Genomic DNA, 21,101 nt, shown 5'->3' on the forward strand with positions numbered 1-21,101 from the left:
TATTTATTTATTTATTTATACATTTTTAAAAGACAATTTTTTTGGAGGAGGTACTTGGTGTGAAATGTCTCAAATATAATTCTCCCTACTATATTTTAGTTTCCTGTTATTATTTGATTATTATGAGTAAATCCTCTTTTTTAATTTAATTTATTTGTTTATATACATATATATTTTTTTAATAGACAAAAAAATTTTTTTTTACTGCTTTGTTTGATTTCGCTATGTGTCCGGAGGCGGCGGAGTGTCGCCGCGTCTGCCGCCGGTTCCGTCGCCGGTTCCGACCTCCGAACCGGAGCCAGTGTTCAGTATCCTCGCCTGGCCAGCTGTGTCCGCGCATCATGTGACGTCGCCGCCGCAACAAGACTCACCAACAAATACCGCAGAGGAAAAAAATGTAAACGGAGACATGTCCCTCATCGTGTCTCGTTTGGTCCAACTGCACCGAAGCGTCAGATAGGTCGAGGCTGGCCTGACCGTAAATTGTTATCGTCGTGAACACAATTAACTTTGGATAGGCGCTACTTAGTTGTAGTACTAGTAGCTCCTGACTGTTGTCTCGGTGTGAGCTAATGCTAGCTGGGTAGCACAACATTCAGTCAGCGGAGCCACTCAGCAGCAGAGCCGACCATCACCTCCTCCAACCCCGGACGGATTTGACGTCGGCACGTACTGTGGTTTGATGTTCGGCGAAGGACACCGTGTTGTGAATTTCGAAGATGGAAGAGTGTCTTGACCTAAAACACTTTCTAAAGTGAGTATCCACCCCCCAAAAAATATAAATGTATTTACTTAGGTTTGATAGATTCAAGTGAAGAATACACGCAAGTGAGCGAAGACAAAACCTCCCCCCTGCTAGCATGTCGGTCATGCCGGATCGACGTGTTCAATCATCCAACGAGAGTGTGCGTCTCTACATAATATCAGCGAAACAAAAATTTCCACACTTATTCACCAAACCGAGTTTGAAATGCAAACGAGATCGAGAAGATCGACTGCGAACGGTCTCGTTAGCCTCCATGTTGCTAGTTACATGTAACCTAGTTAGCCGCTAATGCTCGCCCAAGATTAGCCTTGTAGGCACAGAAAGACAATCGATTGTTCCCCCTCTTCAGCCAAGCCAAACAGAAGTACACGCTTCGCTTTTCCGAGCATAACATTTAGACTTCCTGGGTACGTTTCAACCAAAACAAACGAATTGGCCATGTTGCTGTTAATGTTAGCTTGCCCAAGTTAGCTTCACAGGTTTGGTAATTTGGGGGTTGGGTGGTGGGGGGGTGGAGGTTAAATTGACATGAAAGCGTAATTGTGCCATTAATATGGGCCTGGTTAGTATAATCGCGGGTGATCTATTAACTACAGCTTTCACAGCAAAATCAAGTGGAACGGAATGAATTGCCTCGCTCTACATTACACACTCGCCTTAAAATGGACAGGAACTTGCTTTTAAAAGGCCATGTTGGGCTGCACCAAGGCTTCCTGCACAGGCCATGTTGTGCCTCGTTGCAAATGCTTCCAAACAGCCACTGTTTATTTCTAATATGTTATTTTTGTATTGTAATAACAATGTGTTATGTATCATTCTACACTCAAGGCAATTGCTTTGCTTTACCAGCTACAATGTTTTCCCAATTTTTCGTTTTTGACTCAGCCTTTGCTCAAACCTTGTTTGTTGTTGTGATGCAAAGCCACATCCACACATTACAAAAGCAAGCAAACCATAGTGACAAGAAAGACTTTGCATGAAAGTGTGCAGCGGCTTTGCAGTAATTGATAACTATCTTGAGAGAAGGCTTCAGTGGAAGTCAGCAAAAACCAACGGTCAACAGCATGTGCTCTCTACATGCGTATGCTAATGCTCTTCAATAAGGGCCTCTGTTTCATAAGGCAGAAAGCTTGTTGGACTTATTGTTAGCTTTTATGGACACACCCCTCAGTTCATTGAAAACTTATCTTTCTTTTTGCCAGGTGTGGCGTCACTTTGGAGGGTTCGTTTCTCTGATTTGGATTATTCTTGGCCAAGCAGCGTCCTCAGGCCCACTAATCCTAGACAAGTTTCTCAATGGACACTCTGCTCAAGTCAGAAATCAGGTATTAGATGGCAGACAACACAGAGTTCACTGTGTATGAGTTGTATAAACTGAAAAAATATGGACGTGACACATTAAGGATCCTTAGTTCCCTTCTGTTTTGGAGGCGTGCTGCATAGCGGTTACTCACAGCAACTGTAATTGCTGCTGAAGGTCACCTGAAGGCCCTATGAGCTATGGTGTACTTTTTTTTGTTTTTCTTTTTTCCATTGAGACTGCCGTTATTTGGAAACATAACTTCATTTTCATGTTTGGAAAGTGTAAGTGAAGAGGGTTATTTAATTACTCAGTATAAAATGTCCTGTATATGTTCAGTTCTGTTGAGAACTGTTGGTTGACTATGCCAGACTATAATTTTTCACACAAATGCAGGAATTCAGTGCACCCACCCACATTTTTAATATAGGTGGACAGTAGACCCTCCTAAATAGAATCCCTTCTGGGATACTTGTTGAACTCTGATTTGGTCCAATTTTTATTTTCCCCTCGAAATAAATGGAAATTTAAAAAGAATATTCCAGGGTCAAACGTTCACCCTCAAAAGACCTTTATTAACTGGAGAAGCAATGTTTTAAGTAACATTGTGGTATTCTTCTTAACTGTCATACAATTGTAAAAGGAAAGTACCGTAATTTCTGCTTTTGTATGCGCAGTGTAATGAGTCATGTTTTGTCTTAAAAATCTACTGTATCTGTATTTGCTGCATCATCACGATAATTTATTGTACTTTGTTCTTTCATGTCTCCAAATTTGCGTTCTGTGTAGAGTTACCAACTTGCCACAAAATTATTAAACTTTTTTTATCCAGGTAAGGCAATCGAGAAAAGATTGACTTTTACAATGCCAATGTGGCTCCATACAGCAGAGTAAAACAGGCAAAATAAAAGAAAATACAAATAAAGACATAAAACAAACTTTACAGTGGGATGTACACTAAAGACATAAAACAAACTATACAGTGTGATGTACACAAACTGTCCACAAAACATATACACCAAATAATCACCTAATCATAAATAACCAGACAATATCTTCTCCAATCAATGCAACATAATTCGCTTCACCCAACCCTTAAAATTCCAGGTAGGTCGCAAAAAAGTCTTGTAAATTTGACACATCACAGAAAAGTCTTAACAAGTTGGACAAATTTGAATGGATAAAAAAATTAACTATGTTAAGTCAGGTTTCAAAATGGTCAAGAATTGAGACATTCGTTCAGCTTCCATACGCTGTTGGCGTGTTGCTGAATACTCTGGAAACACCGTATTAAGGTGCTGGGATCATAGATGTTGTGATCACAACGTGCATGACGTCACTGCTAGCTGAGTTTGAAAGTAAATGAAACAACTGTAGTCCTCCAACAGCATTAGTTTGTCCGTTGGCGAGCAACACACATGCAGAAAGATTGGTTAAAAATTTCTTTTCACATCGAGTTGTCTGGCTTTACTGTACTTTTTAGCGACTCATTCTTCTCCACATCTCATTCGGGACTCACTCGGCTCCACGCCGGGGGCCGATCAGACAGAGCAGCGAAACAAACATTCTCCACCCAACAAAACAAAAAAACAAAAAACGGAATTGATTGCAAAAATGCTGCCTCTTGATACACATAACAACAAACACACTGTGGCTGTATCATCGCAGTCAACTTGACACCAGTCATAAAAGCGTGGACATTCTGCGCTCTAATTCGCAGCAATCGCTGCGTGAAGACTCAAAACAAAAAGCGATGACATTTGCCTCCAACAAATGCCATGGCCAAAAACAGTTCGCAGCGATGTACAATGAACACCACCAAACAACAAAAGTATGGAAAAGCACAAATTGAATAGTAAAGTGAGCAGAGGTCTCGTAAAAGGCTGCCATCGCAAAGGCACCATCTTTGTAGTGCCTGGTTATGTTGGATACAAATGTAGGATACAACACAGTGGTTGTAGATAAATAGAGACAAAAACTTGTAAGATTCCTGTAACCTGGTGCCAAGTCATTTGTCCCTTTGTGATGGATGAGTAGTATGTAATGTTGGCAGGAAGGGTGAGTCCCGCCAGCATCTGCATCTGGGTTGTGTAACTTTAGCCTTTGAATAGCGTGAGTGCCGGCTTTTTCTTGTAGCTGCTTTACTGGAAAATTGTATTGAATGCTGCATTGGAGATTGGGGGGGGGGGGGATCCTTAAAGGATCAGAAGACTAGATACCAAGGAAGACACTCATGCATTTTTATCAGCAAAACCAGAACAAAAGAAATGTCATAATGAATTGCAGACTTTTTACGTTGAACACAGACAGTTCTTGGCTGTTTTGACAATTGTTATCAATGCTCTTTACGATTGGTATACCAAGTCTTTACTAGTGTCAAATCTCAACAGTTACAACCATTGGGATTTAGGATTTCTCTGAGCCATATATGCAGAAACAATTGAACTCTCCATTATGGATCTTTACACAGTACCTTTTTATGGGTATACCCATGTTATACACATTCCATGCATCCTACTAGTATACACATTAAGGACCTGGCTGGCTTCTACCATTACTGTTGAGCAAGCCAGTGAACTCGTGTTGGATCTAAGGCATAACATATAACTTCTAAACAGTGAGTGGATATATAAATGCCATTGATAATGAACATTTCCTTAAAGGAATGATGAGTTCTGCTTCCATACTAAAACTGTCATTGATTAGCTAACAATGTCTGTTATTCAGTACTGCGTCTTTATTATTACAAGAAAGTAATGGCCATTTTCATTTATCCTTTAACAAAGACTTTATTAAATGCATTTTACTAATGAAGGGCTCTCCGTTTTATGTCTCCATGCTGTCCCCATGTAATCTCAGAGACGAAGGAAGTGGTGCCTCGGTAAGTCGATTTGGTGATTTTGAATGTTGTACTAGCAAATATTAAGAAATTCACATCACTGCAACATTCTTTTGTCTAGTATGAACAATGTATTCAAACAGAAGTTTTTTTCAGACCACATTTATAACTTTGTGTCTCTTTTGACTGTAGGTGAAGGTGGAGGGCCTTTCTAAGGCAGCTCTCATCAAAAGTCTGTCTCCTAGAGTGATGCTGTCCAATCATCTATTGCCTAAAGGGACCAAGATGAAGGTCAACCTAGAGGATCAGAGTCGTCAGAAAGTGTCCTTCAGCTTCTCGCAGATCAAGAAGCCACTGCACAGCATTTTCGTTATCCCTTCCAGCCCTGAAAAGTCTGACACTGAACATCACACTGCCTCCTCACAGCCAACAGTTGATAAAGGAAGGGCTTCTGAAAGTAAAAATGAGCAAAAGCAGACCCATGCAGTGCCAATTTCAACAGAACAGACATCTTCACAAGTTCCAAGCTTTGCCGCTAAACTGAAAACGGACTTGGCAAAGATGCATTTCAAAAAGCAAATACTCAGTGTGTCTGTGACTAGAGAAAAAATAACATCTTTTATTCCGGAGGAGACACCCAACTCTCAATTGCTGGTTTTGCAAAAATCTGCAAATGACAGCGAAACCAAAGTCCCAATTTTGCAGCATCAGAACTCTGTAAGTGTCTCTCCCTCTGAGGATTCTCACCGTCACTCCTCTGAGAGCTGGACAGCATCAAGTATCAAGAAACCTGCTGCATCCTCAGGAAAAGAGGAAGATAATTCCAGTAATGAGCAGGATAAAAATGTATACAAAAGGAAAACCAGGTCACAAACTGACACACGAACAGAGATTGAAGATCCAGTCCCCATTTCTTCCAGACGCAAATCAGTTGACTCCAAAAGTAAAACAAATTTGGAAAGCAGTAGCAAAGCAGGAATTAAAAGGTCTTCCTCTAGGTCACGAGGGGAAGAAAAGGAAAAAAGCTCATCAAAGCGATCTGAGAATCATGAAAGGTCATCTAGTTATACAAAATCGGACCGTGATTCTAGATATACATCATCGCGGTCACTGCGATCAGACAAAGATCGCAGAAGATCCAGATCAAGGTCAAGATCAAGGTCTCGATCTAGAGGCTCTCGAATCAGTTCATCTCACCCAAGATCAGAGAGATCGAGAGGCGATAGAGGATCCCGTTCAGAAAGATCCTTTTATCATGATGCCGATCGCAGATCATACAGAAGTTCTCCGCGTAGAGACAGGCGACGATCTCGTTCTCGCAATGACAGAACACGGGACAGTTCGGACTCTGAAGATGACCATCGCAAGACGAGGACACGGGCAAGTGACTCCAGTAGATCATCCACCTATTCAAAGTCCTCTTCCTTCTCAAAATCTGACAAAGGATCTAAATCTATTGATATGCCACATTCTTCAGAATCAGATAAAAGAAGTCAAACCTCATCTTCAATGTCAGAAAGGACTTCAAAGCGACTGTCAGACTCTGACTCCCAGCGCAAATGCTCTCCAGGTGGAGAATCAAGGCATTATAAAGCTAGCACCCATCATACAATAGACACCAACAGAAAATCCAACTCTTCCAAACAACATACCCATTTGGATCGTGAAAAACATGAACATGAAAATCATCCAAAAAGCAGTTCTACTGACAATGAACCTGATCAGAGGACAAAATCACTGGCAAGCTCTGGTTTAGAGGAAACACACAAAGAAGAGAAAACTAGTCTGCTCGACGCCAAACAGACCACCTTTTCTAGAACGCCAGAGGAAACCAGTGAACATGATAGACAATCTGACATATTTAATTGTCCCAGTGACGAACCAAAATATGAAACTACCATGAAATCATGTTTGCTAGATCAAAAAGAAAAAAACAATGTAAATTATATTCAACAGAGAAGTCAAATTGACCACCAGGATGGTGAGTTGACAGAGATGCAATGTAACAGATTAGATGGACCAAAATCAAGTCCCGAAGTGAACGAAGAAATTGCACCAGCTATAAGCTCAAATGAGGGCAAGAAGCAAGTAAATGGCACCCTTGAAAAAGTAAACAATGTGAAGGATAGTCTTCTTCCTCAAAATATACCACATGTGACTGCAAATGCTGCTGCGGAAAGTTTATTCAATAGTAGTGATGAGATAGTATGCAACGTGGACATAAAAGATGTTGACTCTTCACAAGGGTCAGTACCTCTACCTAATACAATTGACGTACCTGCCGCACATGTTGCTCAGAACTGTAAACCACAGGGTGAACTTAGTAATGTGACTGCCACTGAGCAAGCTGAAACAAATGCACTGGTGAAATCAGAGCAAGCATGTAAAACTGAGAACCTGTTGACACTTGAAGAAAACATAGACAATGATAAAAAGAGCAGTCCTACTAAAAAGTCCCGGTGGGATATTGTTAGAGAGGATGGCCCAGGGAGTGAAGATTCGCAGCAGACACTTTTCGCTGAACTACCTGAAAACATGGTCTTTATAAACAAAATAGAGTTTTCCCAAAACCAAAGTCAGATAGACATGATAGAAACCACGCAAGAATCTGATAGGCATTTCATACCTGGGCAGGAGATGGAGAGGCCAAAGCAGGCAGCTAGTTACGACCAAGGGGAGGCTTCACAGGGTATCATTGTCGTTGACCATTCTCAGAAAAACTTAGAACAGCCTCTGTGCAACATTAATACAACAAGGGTCAACAGTGCTGCACAGATGGAGAGCTGGAATGGTAACTTCAAAGAGAAATCTGAAGATGGTACCCACAAGCATAAATTACATGAAACGTTAGCGAATCAGGTAGCAGAAGGAGGACATAGCGATCCCAGTGATAGTGACAACTCTGAGTATGACTCTGAATGTGATGAGGCAATAAAACGATTGCACTCTGTGGTGGTGGTGCCAAAGAATTCCACTGTAACAAGTGAATCACATGACACTGGACCGTCCTCATACAGTCCAACTATTTCAAAATCCCACATTGCTAATGAAGTCACCAAAATGAATGGTCATGAAGTTCAATATCAAGACAGTTCTCAACAAAGACTAGAGGGTGTTTCGTACCACACTAGTTCTCTTTGTCAATCCCAGAGTAATATGATTGACAGCACTAGTCACTTAGAGGGATCCAGCTCTACTGGTGTCTCACAGCCTTATGTGACTGGTCCTGCCAATGTCCACCAGTGTATCACTAATTTCACGCACAGCCTCGACAATTCTGGACATTACGACCAAGTGCAAGGCCAGCATTATGTCAACAGCAGAGGTGAACTGATTCTCGCACATTACCAACATTCTGCCAGTGTTGACAACATCAGTGACCGGGGTGCGTTCAACCCAAGCTGGAGTTTTGCACAGCCAGAACAGCCCAGTAGTACATATCAACAGCCAGACAGCAGTCATGGACCATTGTTACCACAATCTAAACTTTCAGAAACCTTTCCTAACATACAGCAGCATAGACACCACAGTGTCTCATGGAACAACCAAACTTCCGACATGCAGACTTGCAAAAAAAACTACCCCCATGTATATCAGGACTTTGCAGGTGAAATACACCCAGACTCACTCACTAATGACCATGACGACTATTGCGGGGCTAAACCATCCAATCTTAGTAAAGCAACTGTCGACTCTAGTGGACCACCGGGGGCTCCAGGGTTTGTGCAAGGTCACGAAATAAGCAGCAACAGCAGGTGCTCTGCTGTGCCTGACCCCCCGCGGGAGAACAGCTTCAAGACCCACAGAAGCAGGGGTCCTCCCAAGAAAAGACGACCAGAGATTGAGTCCGATTCGGACAACGAGGCGGAAGCTGGACCTACTGCCAAAAGGGAGCGTCAAGGAGAAACCGAGGATGCGAAAGAAACTAAAGTCAAAGTTGAGGTGGTCCGTCCGTCACTCACTCTGCAGCACTTTCAAGACTCCAATCGATGGAAAGAGTTTTCCAAGACAAAGAAGATGCCCCCTTATTTTGACCTCATTGAAGAGAATCTATACCTAACTGAGCGGTAAGATTTTAACAAATTCAAATGATCGGTTAATTTCAGACTTTGAAAGTTTTTGAATGTTTGCAGAAAGAAGAGCAAATCTCATCGTGATATCAAGAGGATGCAGTGTGAGTGCCCAATGTTGCCCAAACAGGACCGTTTACGGGGTATGTTGGCGTGCGGGGAAGACTGTTTAAATCGGCTACTGATGATTGAATGGTGAGTCAAGCTATACACAGAAACATTTGCGTTGTTTGATAAAGCTGTATACATGTGTACAATATTTTGTTTTACCACAGCTCGTCACGGTGCCTGAATGGACACTATTGCTCAAATCGACGCTTTCAAATGAAGCAGCATGCAGACTTTGAAGTCATCCTCACCGAAGACAAGGGTTGGGGTCTACGTGCAGCTAAGGACTTGTCTTCGTAAGGATTTAATGTGCACGGATAGCAGTATCATCTGCATTGTGGAATGTCAGGATGATATTTACATGAATGTTTTCTCAATTCAATCACAGAAATACCTTTGTGCTAGAATACTGTGGGGAAGTGTTGGACCACAAAGAGTTCAAAACAAGAGTGAAAGAATATGCACGCAACAAGAACATCCACTACTATTTCATGGCTCTAAAGAATAACGAGGTAGGTAAAATAAGCGGGTAATTCGGGGCACATCCATATTCACAATACAATAAGATGATTAAGTGGCAATCAGAACTGCTTCACTTTGCATTGTCTCTCCAGATCATCGATGCAACACTGAAGGGTAATTGCTCTCGGTTTATGAACCACAGCTGCGAGCCCAACTGTGAGACCCAAAAGGTACATCATCCAAAGCAGTAGTTAAATAATAGTGTTCAGTTATCATGCTCATTTGCTGACAGTTGATTTTCATCTAATTTCAGTGGACGGTCAATGGCCAGCTTAGAGTCGGGTTCTTCACCACCAAAGCAGTCAGTGCAGGAACTGAGTTGACATTTGACTATCAGTTTCAGAGATACGGGTATTTATTTTATTCATGTGTGAGATCGTAACACCGTATGTAAATATATAACTAATTATGTAATTTCCCGCATTAGGAAAGAAGCCCAGAAGTGCTTCTGTGGAGCCCCCAGCTGCAGGGGCTTCCTGGGAGGGGAGAACCGAGTCAGTGTCCGAGCCGCTGGAGGGAAGATGAAGAAAGACAGAACTCGAAAGAATGCTCTCACCACAGTCAGTTCACTCTTTTGGAAGCTGTTCAAATCATTTCTTTGTTATACTCTTGGTTTGTGTATTAGTTTTATGATTGTTATTTTTATATTTACACTTATCATCTATCATGCCTGTTTCGTAAGGTTGATGAGGAACTGGAGGCATTACTAGAGAATGGCGAAGGACTGTATGATGGGAAACAAGTGGTGTCCCTGTGCAGACTTATGGTCCGTGTGGAAAACATGGAGCAGAAACTCACCTGTCTCAAGCTCATACGTGTAAGTCAACATCAAATCAATGCGTGTATACAAGGCGTAAACTGCTTTACATTATCTTGTGTTTGTGCCATGCAGGATACACAGAATCCGTCTTGCTTAAAGCAGTTCTTAGATCATCATGGCTTGTCTTTGCTTTGGATCTTCATGGTGGAGATTTCTGAAGCCAAGGGGAATTGTGCCATTAACATCAAACTACAATCGGAGGTCAGATCATCACATTCTTAACATTAATTTATGTATAATGCAATATTTTTTTGGAAGGATAATGCATACTCTTATTTGTTTCCAGATTATGAAGACATTGTCCGTGTTACCCATCTCCACTAAGAACATGCTGGAAGAGAGTAAAGTCCTGACCTTCATTCAGCGATGGGCCCAAACGAAAGCTCTCCCTCAGCCCACTGAGATGGACGGTTACTCCAGCGAGAACACTTCACGTGCTCAGACGCCCCTAAACATACCTGATGGTTCCTCCTCTAAATTGGGACCAGAGTGTGACAGGGACACCTCCAAACCTGCTGTGTATCGCCGCCTTAAAATCATCAGCGAAAACAGTCTGGACAGTGCCCTCTCAGATGCCAGCAAAGCGTCTGATGGCAAGGAGGAGTTTGAGGAGGAAGATGATGAGGAAGAGGATGAATCTGCCCAGAGTGCACTGCCTGATGAGAAACAGAAGGTAAATGCGATCAATGAAGCTGCTAATCCAGTGAAAGAATCACAGAAAGAGGAGGTAAAAGACATCAAAGTGGAGAAACAGGAAGAGACGCAAATGGCTTCAGACGGTCAGGAACACGTTGATGTTGAAGAGGTAAAAGACCAAATTGAGTTGGAGGAGAAGCCTTGTGAGGTGAAAGTGGATGTAATTGATGAACCGAAGAAGGAATCTGAGGTATCTGATAAGCCTAGCGGAGAAGAGCTGACCATCCAGGCACCAACAGAAATGACTGAAATGGAAAGTGACCAGCCTACAGTTGAGATTCAGGAACCAGAGATCGAGCCAGTTCAAATGGATGTTTCTGAGGCTCAAACTGAACAGCCTGCAGAGCAGATGGTAGCCAAGACAGAAACACTGGAGACTGAGAATCCTCCTCCTTGCCCTGAGGCTCAACCTGATGAACCTGGCACCGTCGCTCCTCAAAACTCTGACACCCCCGAGGTCAGTATGTCTACAGAGGACACACCAGCACCTACAGATCCACAAGCGATAGAAACACCTTCTCAGGATGAAGAGGAAGGTGTTTCTGATGTGGAGAGTGAGCGGAGTCAGGAGCCCCAAATCAGTGCTTTGGACATTAGCAGCATGGCGGCCAGGCTGTTGGACAGTTGGAAGGATCTCAAGGTGAGTTCGGAGTCAAACTGAAAGGCAGACACATTATCTTAAATGTTTCATGTGTATATAATCTGTTTGGATTTTCGCTGGGAGCGTTGTGTTACATGCTGCCTTTCACGCAGACGGCACAGATTCGATTCCCGGTCTTGCCCCAATACCCAGCCACTGGGGGGAAAAAAATTATAATAAATGGGTGGGTTGTCAGGAAGGGTGACCGGTGTCAAAAAAAAAAAAAAAAAACTGTGCCAAAGATATCTGCAAATGACTCACTGTGACTACACATTATGGGACTAGCCAAAAGTTACAACAAGTCTGTTTGGATAATATGTTTCCTCGAGCCAGACATCAAATTATCTGCTTGTGTTTCAGGAGGTGTACAGAATACCAAAGAAGAGTCAGGTGGAAAAGGAAACCAATGGTAAGTGAATTCTACAGCTCATCAGTCGTTCATAATTATTTGTAAATGTGATTTGTACCAACCACATTGTCTCAAAACAGATCGCAGTAGAGATCGTGAAACAACTCTGACTCCACGCAACACCTCTGGTAGTCGAGAGCGTGAAAGGGAACGTGAAAAGGACAGGGACAGAGACCATGACCGGGATTGGGACAGGGACAGGGAGCGAGACAGGGAAAGAGAGAGGGACAGGGAGCGTGATCGAGACAAAACTCCACGCAGCACTGAGAGACGGAGGCGACGGTCCACATCTCCACCCTCCTCCTATGAGCGGAGCAGCCGGCGCACTGAGGAACGGTAAGAATTCCCGCCATCGGGAGTGTTTAACCATGTGTTCTCTAGGATGTCGAGCAGTGTTGTTTTTGTTCTTCGGATCATTTCAGGTTTGACCCGTCAAAGACACCTCGGGGAACTGGCAGCAAGGAGCGCAACAAGCTGTCCACAGAGGAACGCAGGAAGCTGTTTGAGCAGGAGGTTGCTCAGCGGGAAGCCCAGAAGCAGCAACAGCAGCAGCAGCAGCAGCTCCAAACTATGGCCTACGACCCTGCCTTGGCCTATGCCTCGACTTCTGGCTTCATCACCTATCCACCTGGATACCCCCTCCAGACTTTTGTGGATCCCACCAACCCCAACGCAGGCAAAGTACTACTACCCACCCCTACAGCTGACCCCACCATGACCTATGAACAGACTACTCCCCAAAGACTAGTCTCAGATCTTGGGCTTCCCTCGCCATCATCCACTTCACAAGCCACTCCTGTTTCTAATATCTCTCAGCACATCACCACCGCCAACCTCACCCCTGCTGACACGCAGCAGTACGCCCAGCCCGCTGTCGGAGCCCAGGACTCGGGCGTGTCTGTCCTCTCCGTGCCCGCCCAGACGGCGCCCCAGGTCCAGAGCCAGCAGAGCTACGCCACTCTGTGGGATCCAGCCACCCAGCAGGCAGTGACCGTGCAGACGCAGCCAGCGCAGCAGTACGCGGCAGCCCCGGCGCAGGCCCCCACGCAAACGGCAATCTACTACCAAGGCCAGCCGTGCCAAACCATCTACAGCATCCCCACTGCTTACCCTCAGACCAACACTCCAGTCATACAGGTGGGAAAGTAATCTAATCATATTACATAGTTACCAAATGTTTCATGCCTCGTGTTTGTTTAAGGGGCTCTAAGCAGATATCCATCTTGTTTCCAAATATATTAAATATGTTTGAAGTGCTTAAAATATGCAATGACTTATAACAATTATACTGCTGAATTGTTGAAACGTAGCTTAAGCAAAATTTTCACCGTTTGAACTTTCCTGATTTTGTAGGCGAGGCTAAAACACAGCCTCATGACATCAAGGTGCTTGGGCGTATGCTTTATAGCGCGAGTTCCCTCCCCCACTATATAAGTGCAAAGTCACATTTCATTTGGCTGCTGCTCACTTGTGAGCTAGCTGTGCTTAGCTTCCATAACAAGGCCCATTTACCACTCCAGCTTGCAGTTAGCAAGCTAACGATGGCTACACCCCGAAAATGCGTCTTCGCCGGATACCTCAATTTACAGAACAGCTCGTTGAGGTTTTTTTAAGATCACAAAAAATGAGCAAATAAAAAAGCGATCAATTGACTTTTTAAAGAAACGCAGATGGCGAGCTGAGCATCAAATACCACCAGCCATCTCTGTAGTGCGCATTTTACGATGGATAGTTTTGTAAACTTTCACCAGAAACAACATGGCTTCGTGGGTAACTTGATACTAGTGAATGGGGCAGTGGCGACTGTCTTAACTACCTGGGCTTCCTCCTACCGTGCCGTTGTCGTCGGTTGCCGTTTTCGGCTGTGACATTATGTCACCAACGAGGGTGAGTTGGCTTGTGTGCTTATTTTAATGATTATAGTCCACAATAACCAATTTTGAAGTTGAACCTCCGAACGTGATTTTACATCGTATAAGCTATCACCCCCTCAGTATGTTTTATTCCTTTTGGCGCATCCATTCGACACGCCCAAAGCGTCTGAGAGATCTGAAGTTTTGGAAACCTGATTTTATATACTTAGCGATTTAAAAAAAATAAAAAATAATAATAATTATTATTAAATTCATTCAAATTTGGTAGGCTCGTTAATGTTACTTTTCTCTGTGGTATGTTGAATTTACATGGCATTTTTTTGGGCCTGCTTAGTGCTACTTTTAGGACCTGGACTGAGAAATCGTCTGATTTTGGAAGCAAAGCAGGGTCGGGCCTGCTTAGTACAGTGGTACTTTGACAAATGAGTGCACCGATTTACGAGTTCTCAGAGTTACGAGCTGTCGCTCATCAGTTTATTATATAAATTTGAGGTACAAGCGGGATTCAGAAATCCAGGTGTCGTAAATTTACGTAGCTTCTGGGGGAGGAAGCCAGCCCAACTCAGTGCCGCTCTCAAGCTCAGATAAATAGGGAGGGTTAGAGTCGGGGAGAACATCCATCCATAAAAACCGTTGCCAAAATTTCATCCAAAAACGGCAACTCTGAATAAGGAAAAAGCCGGAAAGACGTGTTAAAAGTGTTCATTAAAGTGTTGATTTCAATTAACTCATTCACTGCAACGTATATCTATAGTCATCAACTGAATCGAACCATTCACTGCCATTGACGTCTATCGAAGTGAAGTATGTTTTTAATGGTTAAGGTCTTGTGCAATATGTCTGTGAATATCAAAATTATTAACAAAAACAGATCCCTTCAGATGTCAGTGTAGCAGCACTTTGAATTTGAGATAAGCACAGAATAGAATATGAGTAGAATATAGATTAGCGGGGGAATTTTGACTTGTTGATTATGAGGGAGAGAAATGGCAACACTGAAGTTTAGGCACCTCACGCAAACAGAGTATGTATATGCATGGTATAAATGGTATGAAGAGAGTGTGTCACGGTAATTAGTAGAACGTGTTTTCCGTGATCGTGAGAAAAGAGGAATGACGGACAGCATGTAAAAAAACCAAGTGACGTTAAACATGGGCCATGCAGTGAGTCAGTGTTGTTCATGGCATGCTTCTTAGTTATCTATCTATAAATAAATCATTTTGACCTTTTTTAGTCGTGTTTTTGCTTTATAGTTTGAGGTCTCACAAAAGCAAAATTCTGTTTTGCTTGATGTTTCTTGTCACAAAAAGCTTGTTTTCTCTGCTTGGTGGTAAGAAAGAGGTCTTTTTGATAAAACCATAATACCGGGATGTTCTACTGCGGATTACTAAAGAATCTGTTTCTTTTGGTACACAGTCACAAAACACAATATTCTGTGGGTCCTAAAAGACGAGTTAAAATGCTCTAAAATGGCTGGCAGTATGGTGAATTCTACTCTGAATCATAATAATAATAGTGAATTAGTTCATTACAGAAACAATTACTTGGTCGGTCTATTGAGTTTTTTAGCACGCATGAAGGTACACACACTAAGAGAAGCACATTTCATTGTTGCTGGCATTGATTAGCATTTCTAGGCCACAGACAGTGGAAAAGCCACTTGATTTGTTTTGACAGTTGGCAACAGTTAAAACTTTTATAATACTGAAAGTTATAGCACTCTATTGACACCCACAGGACTGAAGTCAAACAGCAAGACTTGTTTAAGGGGACAGAGTAAAATGTACAATTGGGAAAACCCACTTACTGGGTTAAATGATTTTACTTATTTTCAATTTTATTAATTACAAATCATTATTTACCTCCTCCGCCTACTTGTAGTTGTATTTATTCTTTATTTCACGTTCTTTTGCAGGCCTACTCTGACCCCGCAGCCAGCTACTTGCATGGCCAGACAGTGTATCCTGGGCATCAGCAGGGTGTGGTGGTGCAGCAGGGAGGCACAGTCACCACCATCGTCACCTCCCAAACTGTCCAGCAGGTAAGAAGGCCTGAAGAAGAAGAATTCTTTTTACACTGCCGTGCTCTCGTTTTAGGATGTTTCTTTTTTTTTTTAAATGTAAGTCATCTTTTGGTATTTTATATTATGTGTTTTTTTTGTCTTTGGAAGTGGGTTCAAACTAGAGTAGTACTATTATTTTCTGAATTTATATGTAATATTGTCGCTGTGCGGTGAAAAGCATATAGCTCCAAATTTTCGCTGTAGCTGAAATGTGAGGGGGGGGGGGGGGGGGGGGAAATCATGTTTTTGTAGATGGTTTGGGCAGAAACTGCATATTTTGGATGTTTTGTTTTTTTCCATATTTTTTAATGTGACACTGGCAAGGACTTTGACAAATATAACAAAAGAGCAGATTTGAATAATTTGAGAAAAAATCAATCCTTTGCAGCATGCTGCATTCGGTCACAAGGGGGTAGTGCACATCGAACTTTCGCAACTCTACCAAGAGCCGTGTGAAGTCATGGAAGACTTTAAACCGCAGTTGTCGAGCATAATATAATATTTCTTATTTCAATGTTATGATTGCCATTTTCCATGGCAGGCCAAACAGTAATTACAGGTGGTAAATTTAAGTATTGTTTTTCCACTAGGAAATGATTGTACCCAACAATGTGATAGATCTTCCTCCTCCCTCGCCCCCGAAGCCCAAAACTATCGTTCTACCTCCCAACTGGAAAGTGGCCCGGGACCCTGAAGGAAAGATCTACTATTACCATATTGCCACAAGGTGATTAGTGATGTGTGTTTCCATAGGGGCCCTGTATGTATTGCAAACTGCCATTATTAATATCCCAATGTGGTTTATTTATTTATTTACTTTTTTTTTTTTTCCCCCCCCCTTTCAGGCAAACTCAGTGGGATCCTCCTACCTGGGATGGAAGTAGTGACACCAATATGGACCATGACTCTGAGATGGACCTTGGCACTCCCACTTACGATGAGAATCCCTCCAAGGTGAGCTTTTAAGACACACTGGAACTTATCTATTCTTAAGTGTGAGCTTTATGTACATAAATCTGCCGTGTTGTGGACGCTTCCGCTTTGCTTTTTCATTCGCTTCCCAGAATGTTTGAGGTTGGATACGACGCATGGTTATATAGCGTTTGTTCTTTTTAAGATGGTGCGCTGTTGATTACTTTCAGCTGCATTTTATGGAGGGGAACAAACGTCATCACGACACCATCTCCAGGCGCTAAAATGAGCTCCTCCTCGCATATTTGTCTCTCAGAGACAAAGAAGGGTCTCTAAACCCCGTCCACTACGTAGCTGAATGTCCCCTGGGCTCAGGGTCGTAAAGTGAGGACGGGATTTGCTCTTCTTGTCTTCCGCCGCCTTGTTTGTTTTCCCTTCTTTACTTCTATCCCCATCGGGGATAATGGAAAGCATCTGGACCAGCCAGCGCTCTCTTCAATGTCCCCTTTTTTTGTCTCTCGGCTACTCAGCGAAAATAAACTTAGATGGATGTTTACGCAAAGAAGCGCAACAAGGTCAGTGCAGATTTCATTTCATAGCACTTGAAGCTGTGACACATGCTCTCCCCGTTATAAACTACTTCACTGTCCCATTACTGTGTGCGTGTTTGCGCTCGACTTTTTAATCATCACGTTGGGCTCCTCAGCTGTTCTTGTCTTCTGCGTGGTGGTTGCGGGAGGATTGGACATCCTGCCAGGATATCCACACTTTGTGTCAGGTGCTGTTTGATGCCGCCGCCAACCTCCATGGCTACTCTTCGGCCACCAGCTGCCTTGTTTGATTGGGGCGCAGTTGTGCTCTCTCTCGAGATTTTAATTATAGATGGGCTGCTTTTTCCTCTTTTATGGTAAAAACATCTTCCACTGCAGCTCTGAAAACGCCTGAAGGAAGTTCAAATTACACCTTTTAAAGGCCTTCAGATGAAACTTTATATGAACCTGAAGACATGTAGTATGTTAAAGGGATGCTGCCGTTGTTGTTGTTGTTTTTTTTGTACAGTTCTCAACCAAAACAGCTGAAGCAGACACTTCCAGTGAATTGGCAAAGAAGAGTAAAGAGACATTCCGCAAAGAGGTGAGCATGTGTTCCTCATTGCATAGTTGATGCCTGTACTGTCCCTTTTGAACGTGTATGTGTTTGTGTTAACTCAGATGTCCCAGTTTATTGTGCAGTGCTTAAATCCTTATCGGAAGCCAGACTGCAAACTTGGCCGCATTAGCAACACAGAGGACTTCAAACACCTGGCAAGAAAGGTAACATTCCACATGTGGAACAAATGTCTTTTAACGTGAAACACACTCGACTACTACTTTAACATCATTTTCCTAAAGTCATTTAAGAAGTCATGGCTAAAATCGACTTAAGACTCCAGGCAATGAATGTATGGGCTTAAGCACGAGCAAAACCCGTCTTTGTTTGTCCTAACGTTTCCAAGTACTGCACACAACTCTGTGAACGGTAACATTAGCCACGAGGATATTTCTGCGAGGACAAAATATCGATGCCACAAATTATTGTATCACTATCTATTAGGATTATATTGGTAATATGCTACAACCGAATACAGATCTTTTTATCTGAAGTATGCAGGCATTGAAAATGTATTTCACCCTCCTTGAGAGATTGCCTACTGCTTCCTAACTCCTGGTGGGGAGCAAACAAAATAACTTCAAACTCACAACTTTGGTATTTTGTTTTTTTAATTAACAGCACTAGTCAAACGTTTGGACTCACGTGCTTATTTAAATGAATATGTAAGGATCTAATTACTAATTTACAGGTAAAATACCGACACCTGATGTTTCGACTAGTCCCGACGGTTGAAAAATATGTAAAGACAATAAAAGCATTTTCACTCGTGGAGCACGGACGCATCACCAAAACACAAATGACCCTCCAGCGCCACTGTAGTTGTGTAGTTCGAAGGTGAGTCCCAGCAATCATTCGTTTCTCGTGTCTTTCTCTTCTTTTTGACCCGTAAAGTTCGCAGCGTGTTGTTCATGCCTTGAGCGCCACTGGAACATAGCAAGATTCCTGAGGACACTGCCGCAGTCAAACGTTTGGCTTCACTCATTCCAGACTCTTGTTTTTACGCGCTGAGGGAGAATTCCCCGCCGAATGTCTTGACCTCAAGTGATGTTCACACTCTGTGGGTGATAATGGGCTTGAAATAAAATCTAGGTTTATTTATTTTCTCACGAAATCCAACTTAATGCGTTGTTTCCCCCTTTGCTTGTAGAAAAAGCGAATGAAAATGACATTTCAGAATAAGTTTTTGTCTTTATGTTAAGTAGTAACTGGACTAGTTAACAGTAAAGCTGGAAAAATGTCATGAGAAGTCCTGGACCCAAGTAATGTCTTCTCCAAAGCAGAGGCAGAAATTCATGATGATGGCGTCAGAACAGTACACTGATCATTCTTGGCCAATCTGTGGACCTGTGTAGCTCACTTGTTTTTCTGTCGTCTGGGTTTCTTTTTAATGACGTCACACTTGACCTCACAAGTATAGCAAAGTTATTCAGGTTGTTCAGTCGATGACAATGGAGTCCATGCCTCTTACAACGATTTAAAAAAAATAAATACAAATAAAAACATGGTACATTTATGAGGTTAAACATTTATTTTAAATGTTTTATTTTATTATTTATTTATTTATTTTTTTACTCGTCCTGGGCAATAACTTGAATTATACGATACAAATTGATTAATCGCCCTGCACCGTAATTGTCATGTCCCACCTAGCAACGTGTTGACTTGTTCCCCCCACCCCACCAGCTAACCCACGGTGTCATGAACAAAGAACTGAAGGCGTGCACCAACCCTGAGGACCTGGACTGCAACGAGAACGTCAAGCACAAGACCAAGGAGTACATCAAGAAGTACATGCAGAGGTTCGGCGCCGTGTACAAACCCAAGGAGGACACGGAAGTCTACTGAGAACATGTTTGCTTTTTCCCACCCGTGACCTACGACCGCGCTTTATTTATGATGCTAGGATGAACCCCGGACAAGATCTCGGACACAGACGTGGGTGCTACATACAGTTTCCACAGGCCGATTGAGTTTTAGTTCCTTTGTTTTGTGGTTTTAAACGGGTGTGAATGAAGTATAAGCCAACCTTGTTTCCACTGTTGAAAATGGATCAATGAACAGTCTGCTTCATTTTCTGGTGCTGCTTTTAACTGAGGAGGTTCAAGTTTCCACTCGCCGAAAAAACCTGCAGGACTTTTGGGAGCCAATTCCGAGCTTTTGTCCACTCCAGGTCCACGGTGTGTGCCGGTCATCCAGATTTTGTGTCTTTTTATCCGTTAGGTCACTTATGACGTCGGGAGCACGGTTTGTTTGCGATGTTTGATGTGCCACGCTCCCTCCCCATCCTCACGTACTCTTCTAACTGGACTCACACAGAAGAGTGTAGCATTGCAGTTTTAACTTATAAACTTATTTTTTAATTAATATTGACATGAGGAACTCAGTCCTTTTAGTCATTCGCTCCCCCTTTACGTCTCACAAACCATCCCAGCCTATTGCATTAATTGTTGATATATTAAATAAGAGTTTTGGGAATGTTTAAATTAACAAGAAGCTTTGTAAGACGACTATCATTTCATGGTTCTAAAATGTAAATATGTTATATTATTACCAAATGAGTATGCAGGAGCCACAAGTGACCAGCTCGACCATTACATCGACTTTGTCACCCTCGCAGGCTCATTTCAGCAGAGGGGGGGTGGGGGGGGGGGGGGGGTCAACTTTTTTTTTTCCCTTTTCACTCGTCCTTTTTTTTATGTATAAAGTAATTTTCACCCTCCTCGACTGTAAGTATTGTGTAAGCACATTGTCATACCAAGTGTACAAACATTTTAAAAGATAATAAAAGAGGTTTTTTTTGTACACCCGTGCTGCAACTTTACCGTATGATGTAAGAAGTTCACTCGGGTGGCAAGTGTAACTCCAAGTCGTTTTTCACACACACGTGAAAATTTCTGAATGTAGTCGATCTGGCCTTTTGCACACAACTCA

General features: G+C 42.6%; 1 protein-coding gene across 3 annotated transcripts; it reads left to right on the plus strand.

Moving 5' to 3' along the window:
- Positions 1 to 274: 274 nt before the first annotated feature.
- setd2 (SET domain containing 2, histone lysine methyltransferase) lies at positions 275 to 20,803 on the plus strand. Of its 3 annotated transcripts, none has more exons than XM_061674895.1 (22): positions 275 to 754; positions 1,969 to 2,091; positions 4,926 to 4,947; positions 5,098 to 8,972; positions 9,039 to 9,170; positions 9,251 to 9,379; positions 9,472 to 9,595; positions 9,698 to 9,775; positions 9,859 to 9,956; positions 10,033 to 10,165; positions 10,288 to 10,422; positions 10,498 to 10,626; positions 10,712 to 11,761; positions 12,122 to 12,170; positions 12,251 to 12,506; positions 12,593 to 13,307; positions 15,960 to 16,085; positions 16,697 to 16,833; positions 16,952 to 17,060; positions 18,078 to 18,152; positions 18,230 to 18,331; positions 19,854 to 20,803. In XM_061674895.1, exons 2-22 carry the CDS (start codon positions 2,063 to 2,065, stop codon positions 20,013 to 20,015), a joined length of 7,665 nt encoding a protein of 2,554 aa, XP_061530879.1. In that variant the 5' UTR covers positions 275 to 754; positions 1,969 to 2,062; the 3' UTR covers positions 20,016 to 20,803. The 3 variants fall into 3 exon arrangements, with proteins under 3 accessions (XP_061530879.1, XP_061530880.1, XP_061530878.1); XM_061674896.1 differs by lacking the exon at positions 1,969 to 2,091 and having other exon boundaries at positions 12,593 to 12,851; positions 12,987 to 13,307; XM_061674894.1 differs by lacking the exon at positions 1,969 to 2,091.
- The last annotated feature ends 298 nt before the right edge of the window (positions 20,804 to 21,101 follow it).

The sequence above is a fragment of the Phycodurus eques genome, chromosome 4, assembly GCF_024500275.1.
Source record: "Phycodurus eques isolate BA_2022a chromosome 4, UOR_Pequ_1.1, whole genome shotgun sequence".
Classification (NCBI taxonomy): Eukaryota; Metazoa; Chordata; class Actinopteri; order Syngnathiformes; family Syngnathidae; genus Phycodurus; species Phycodurus eques.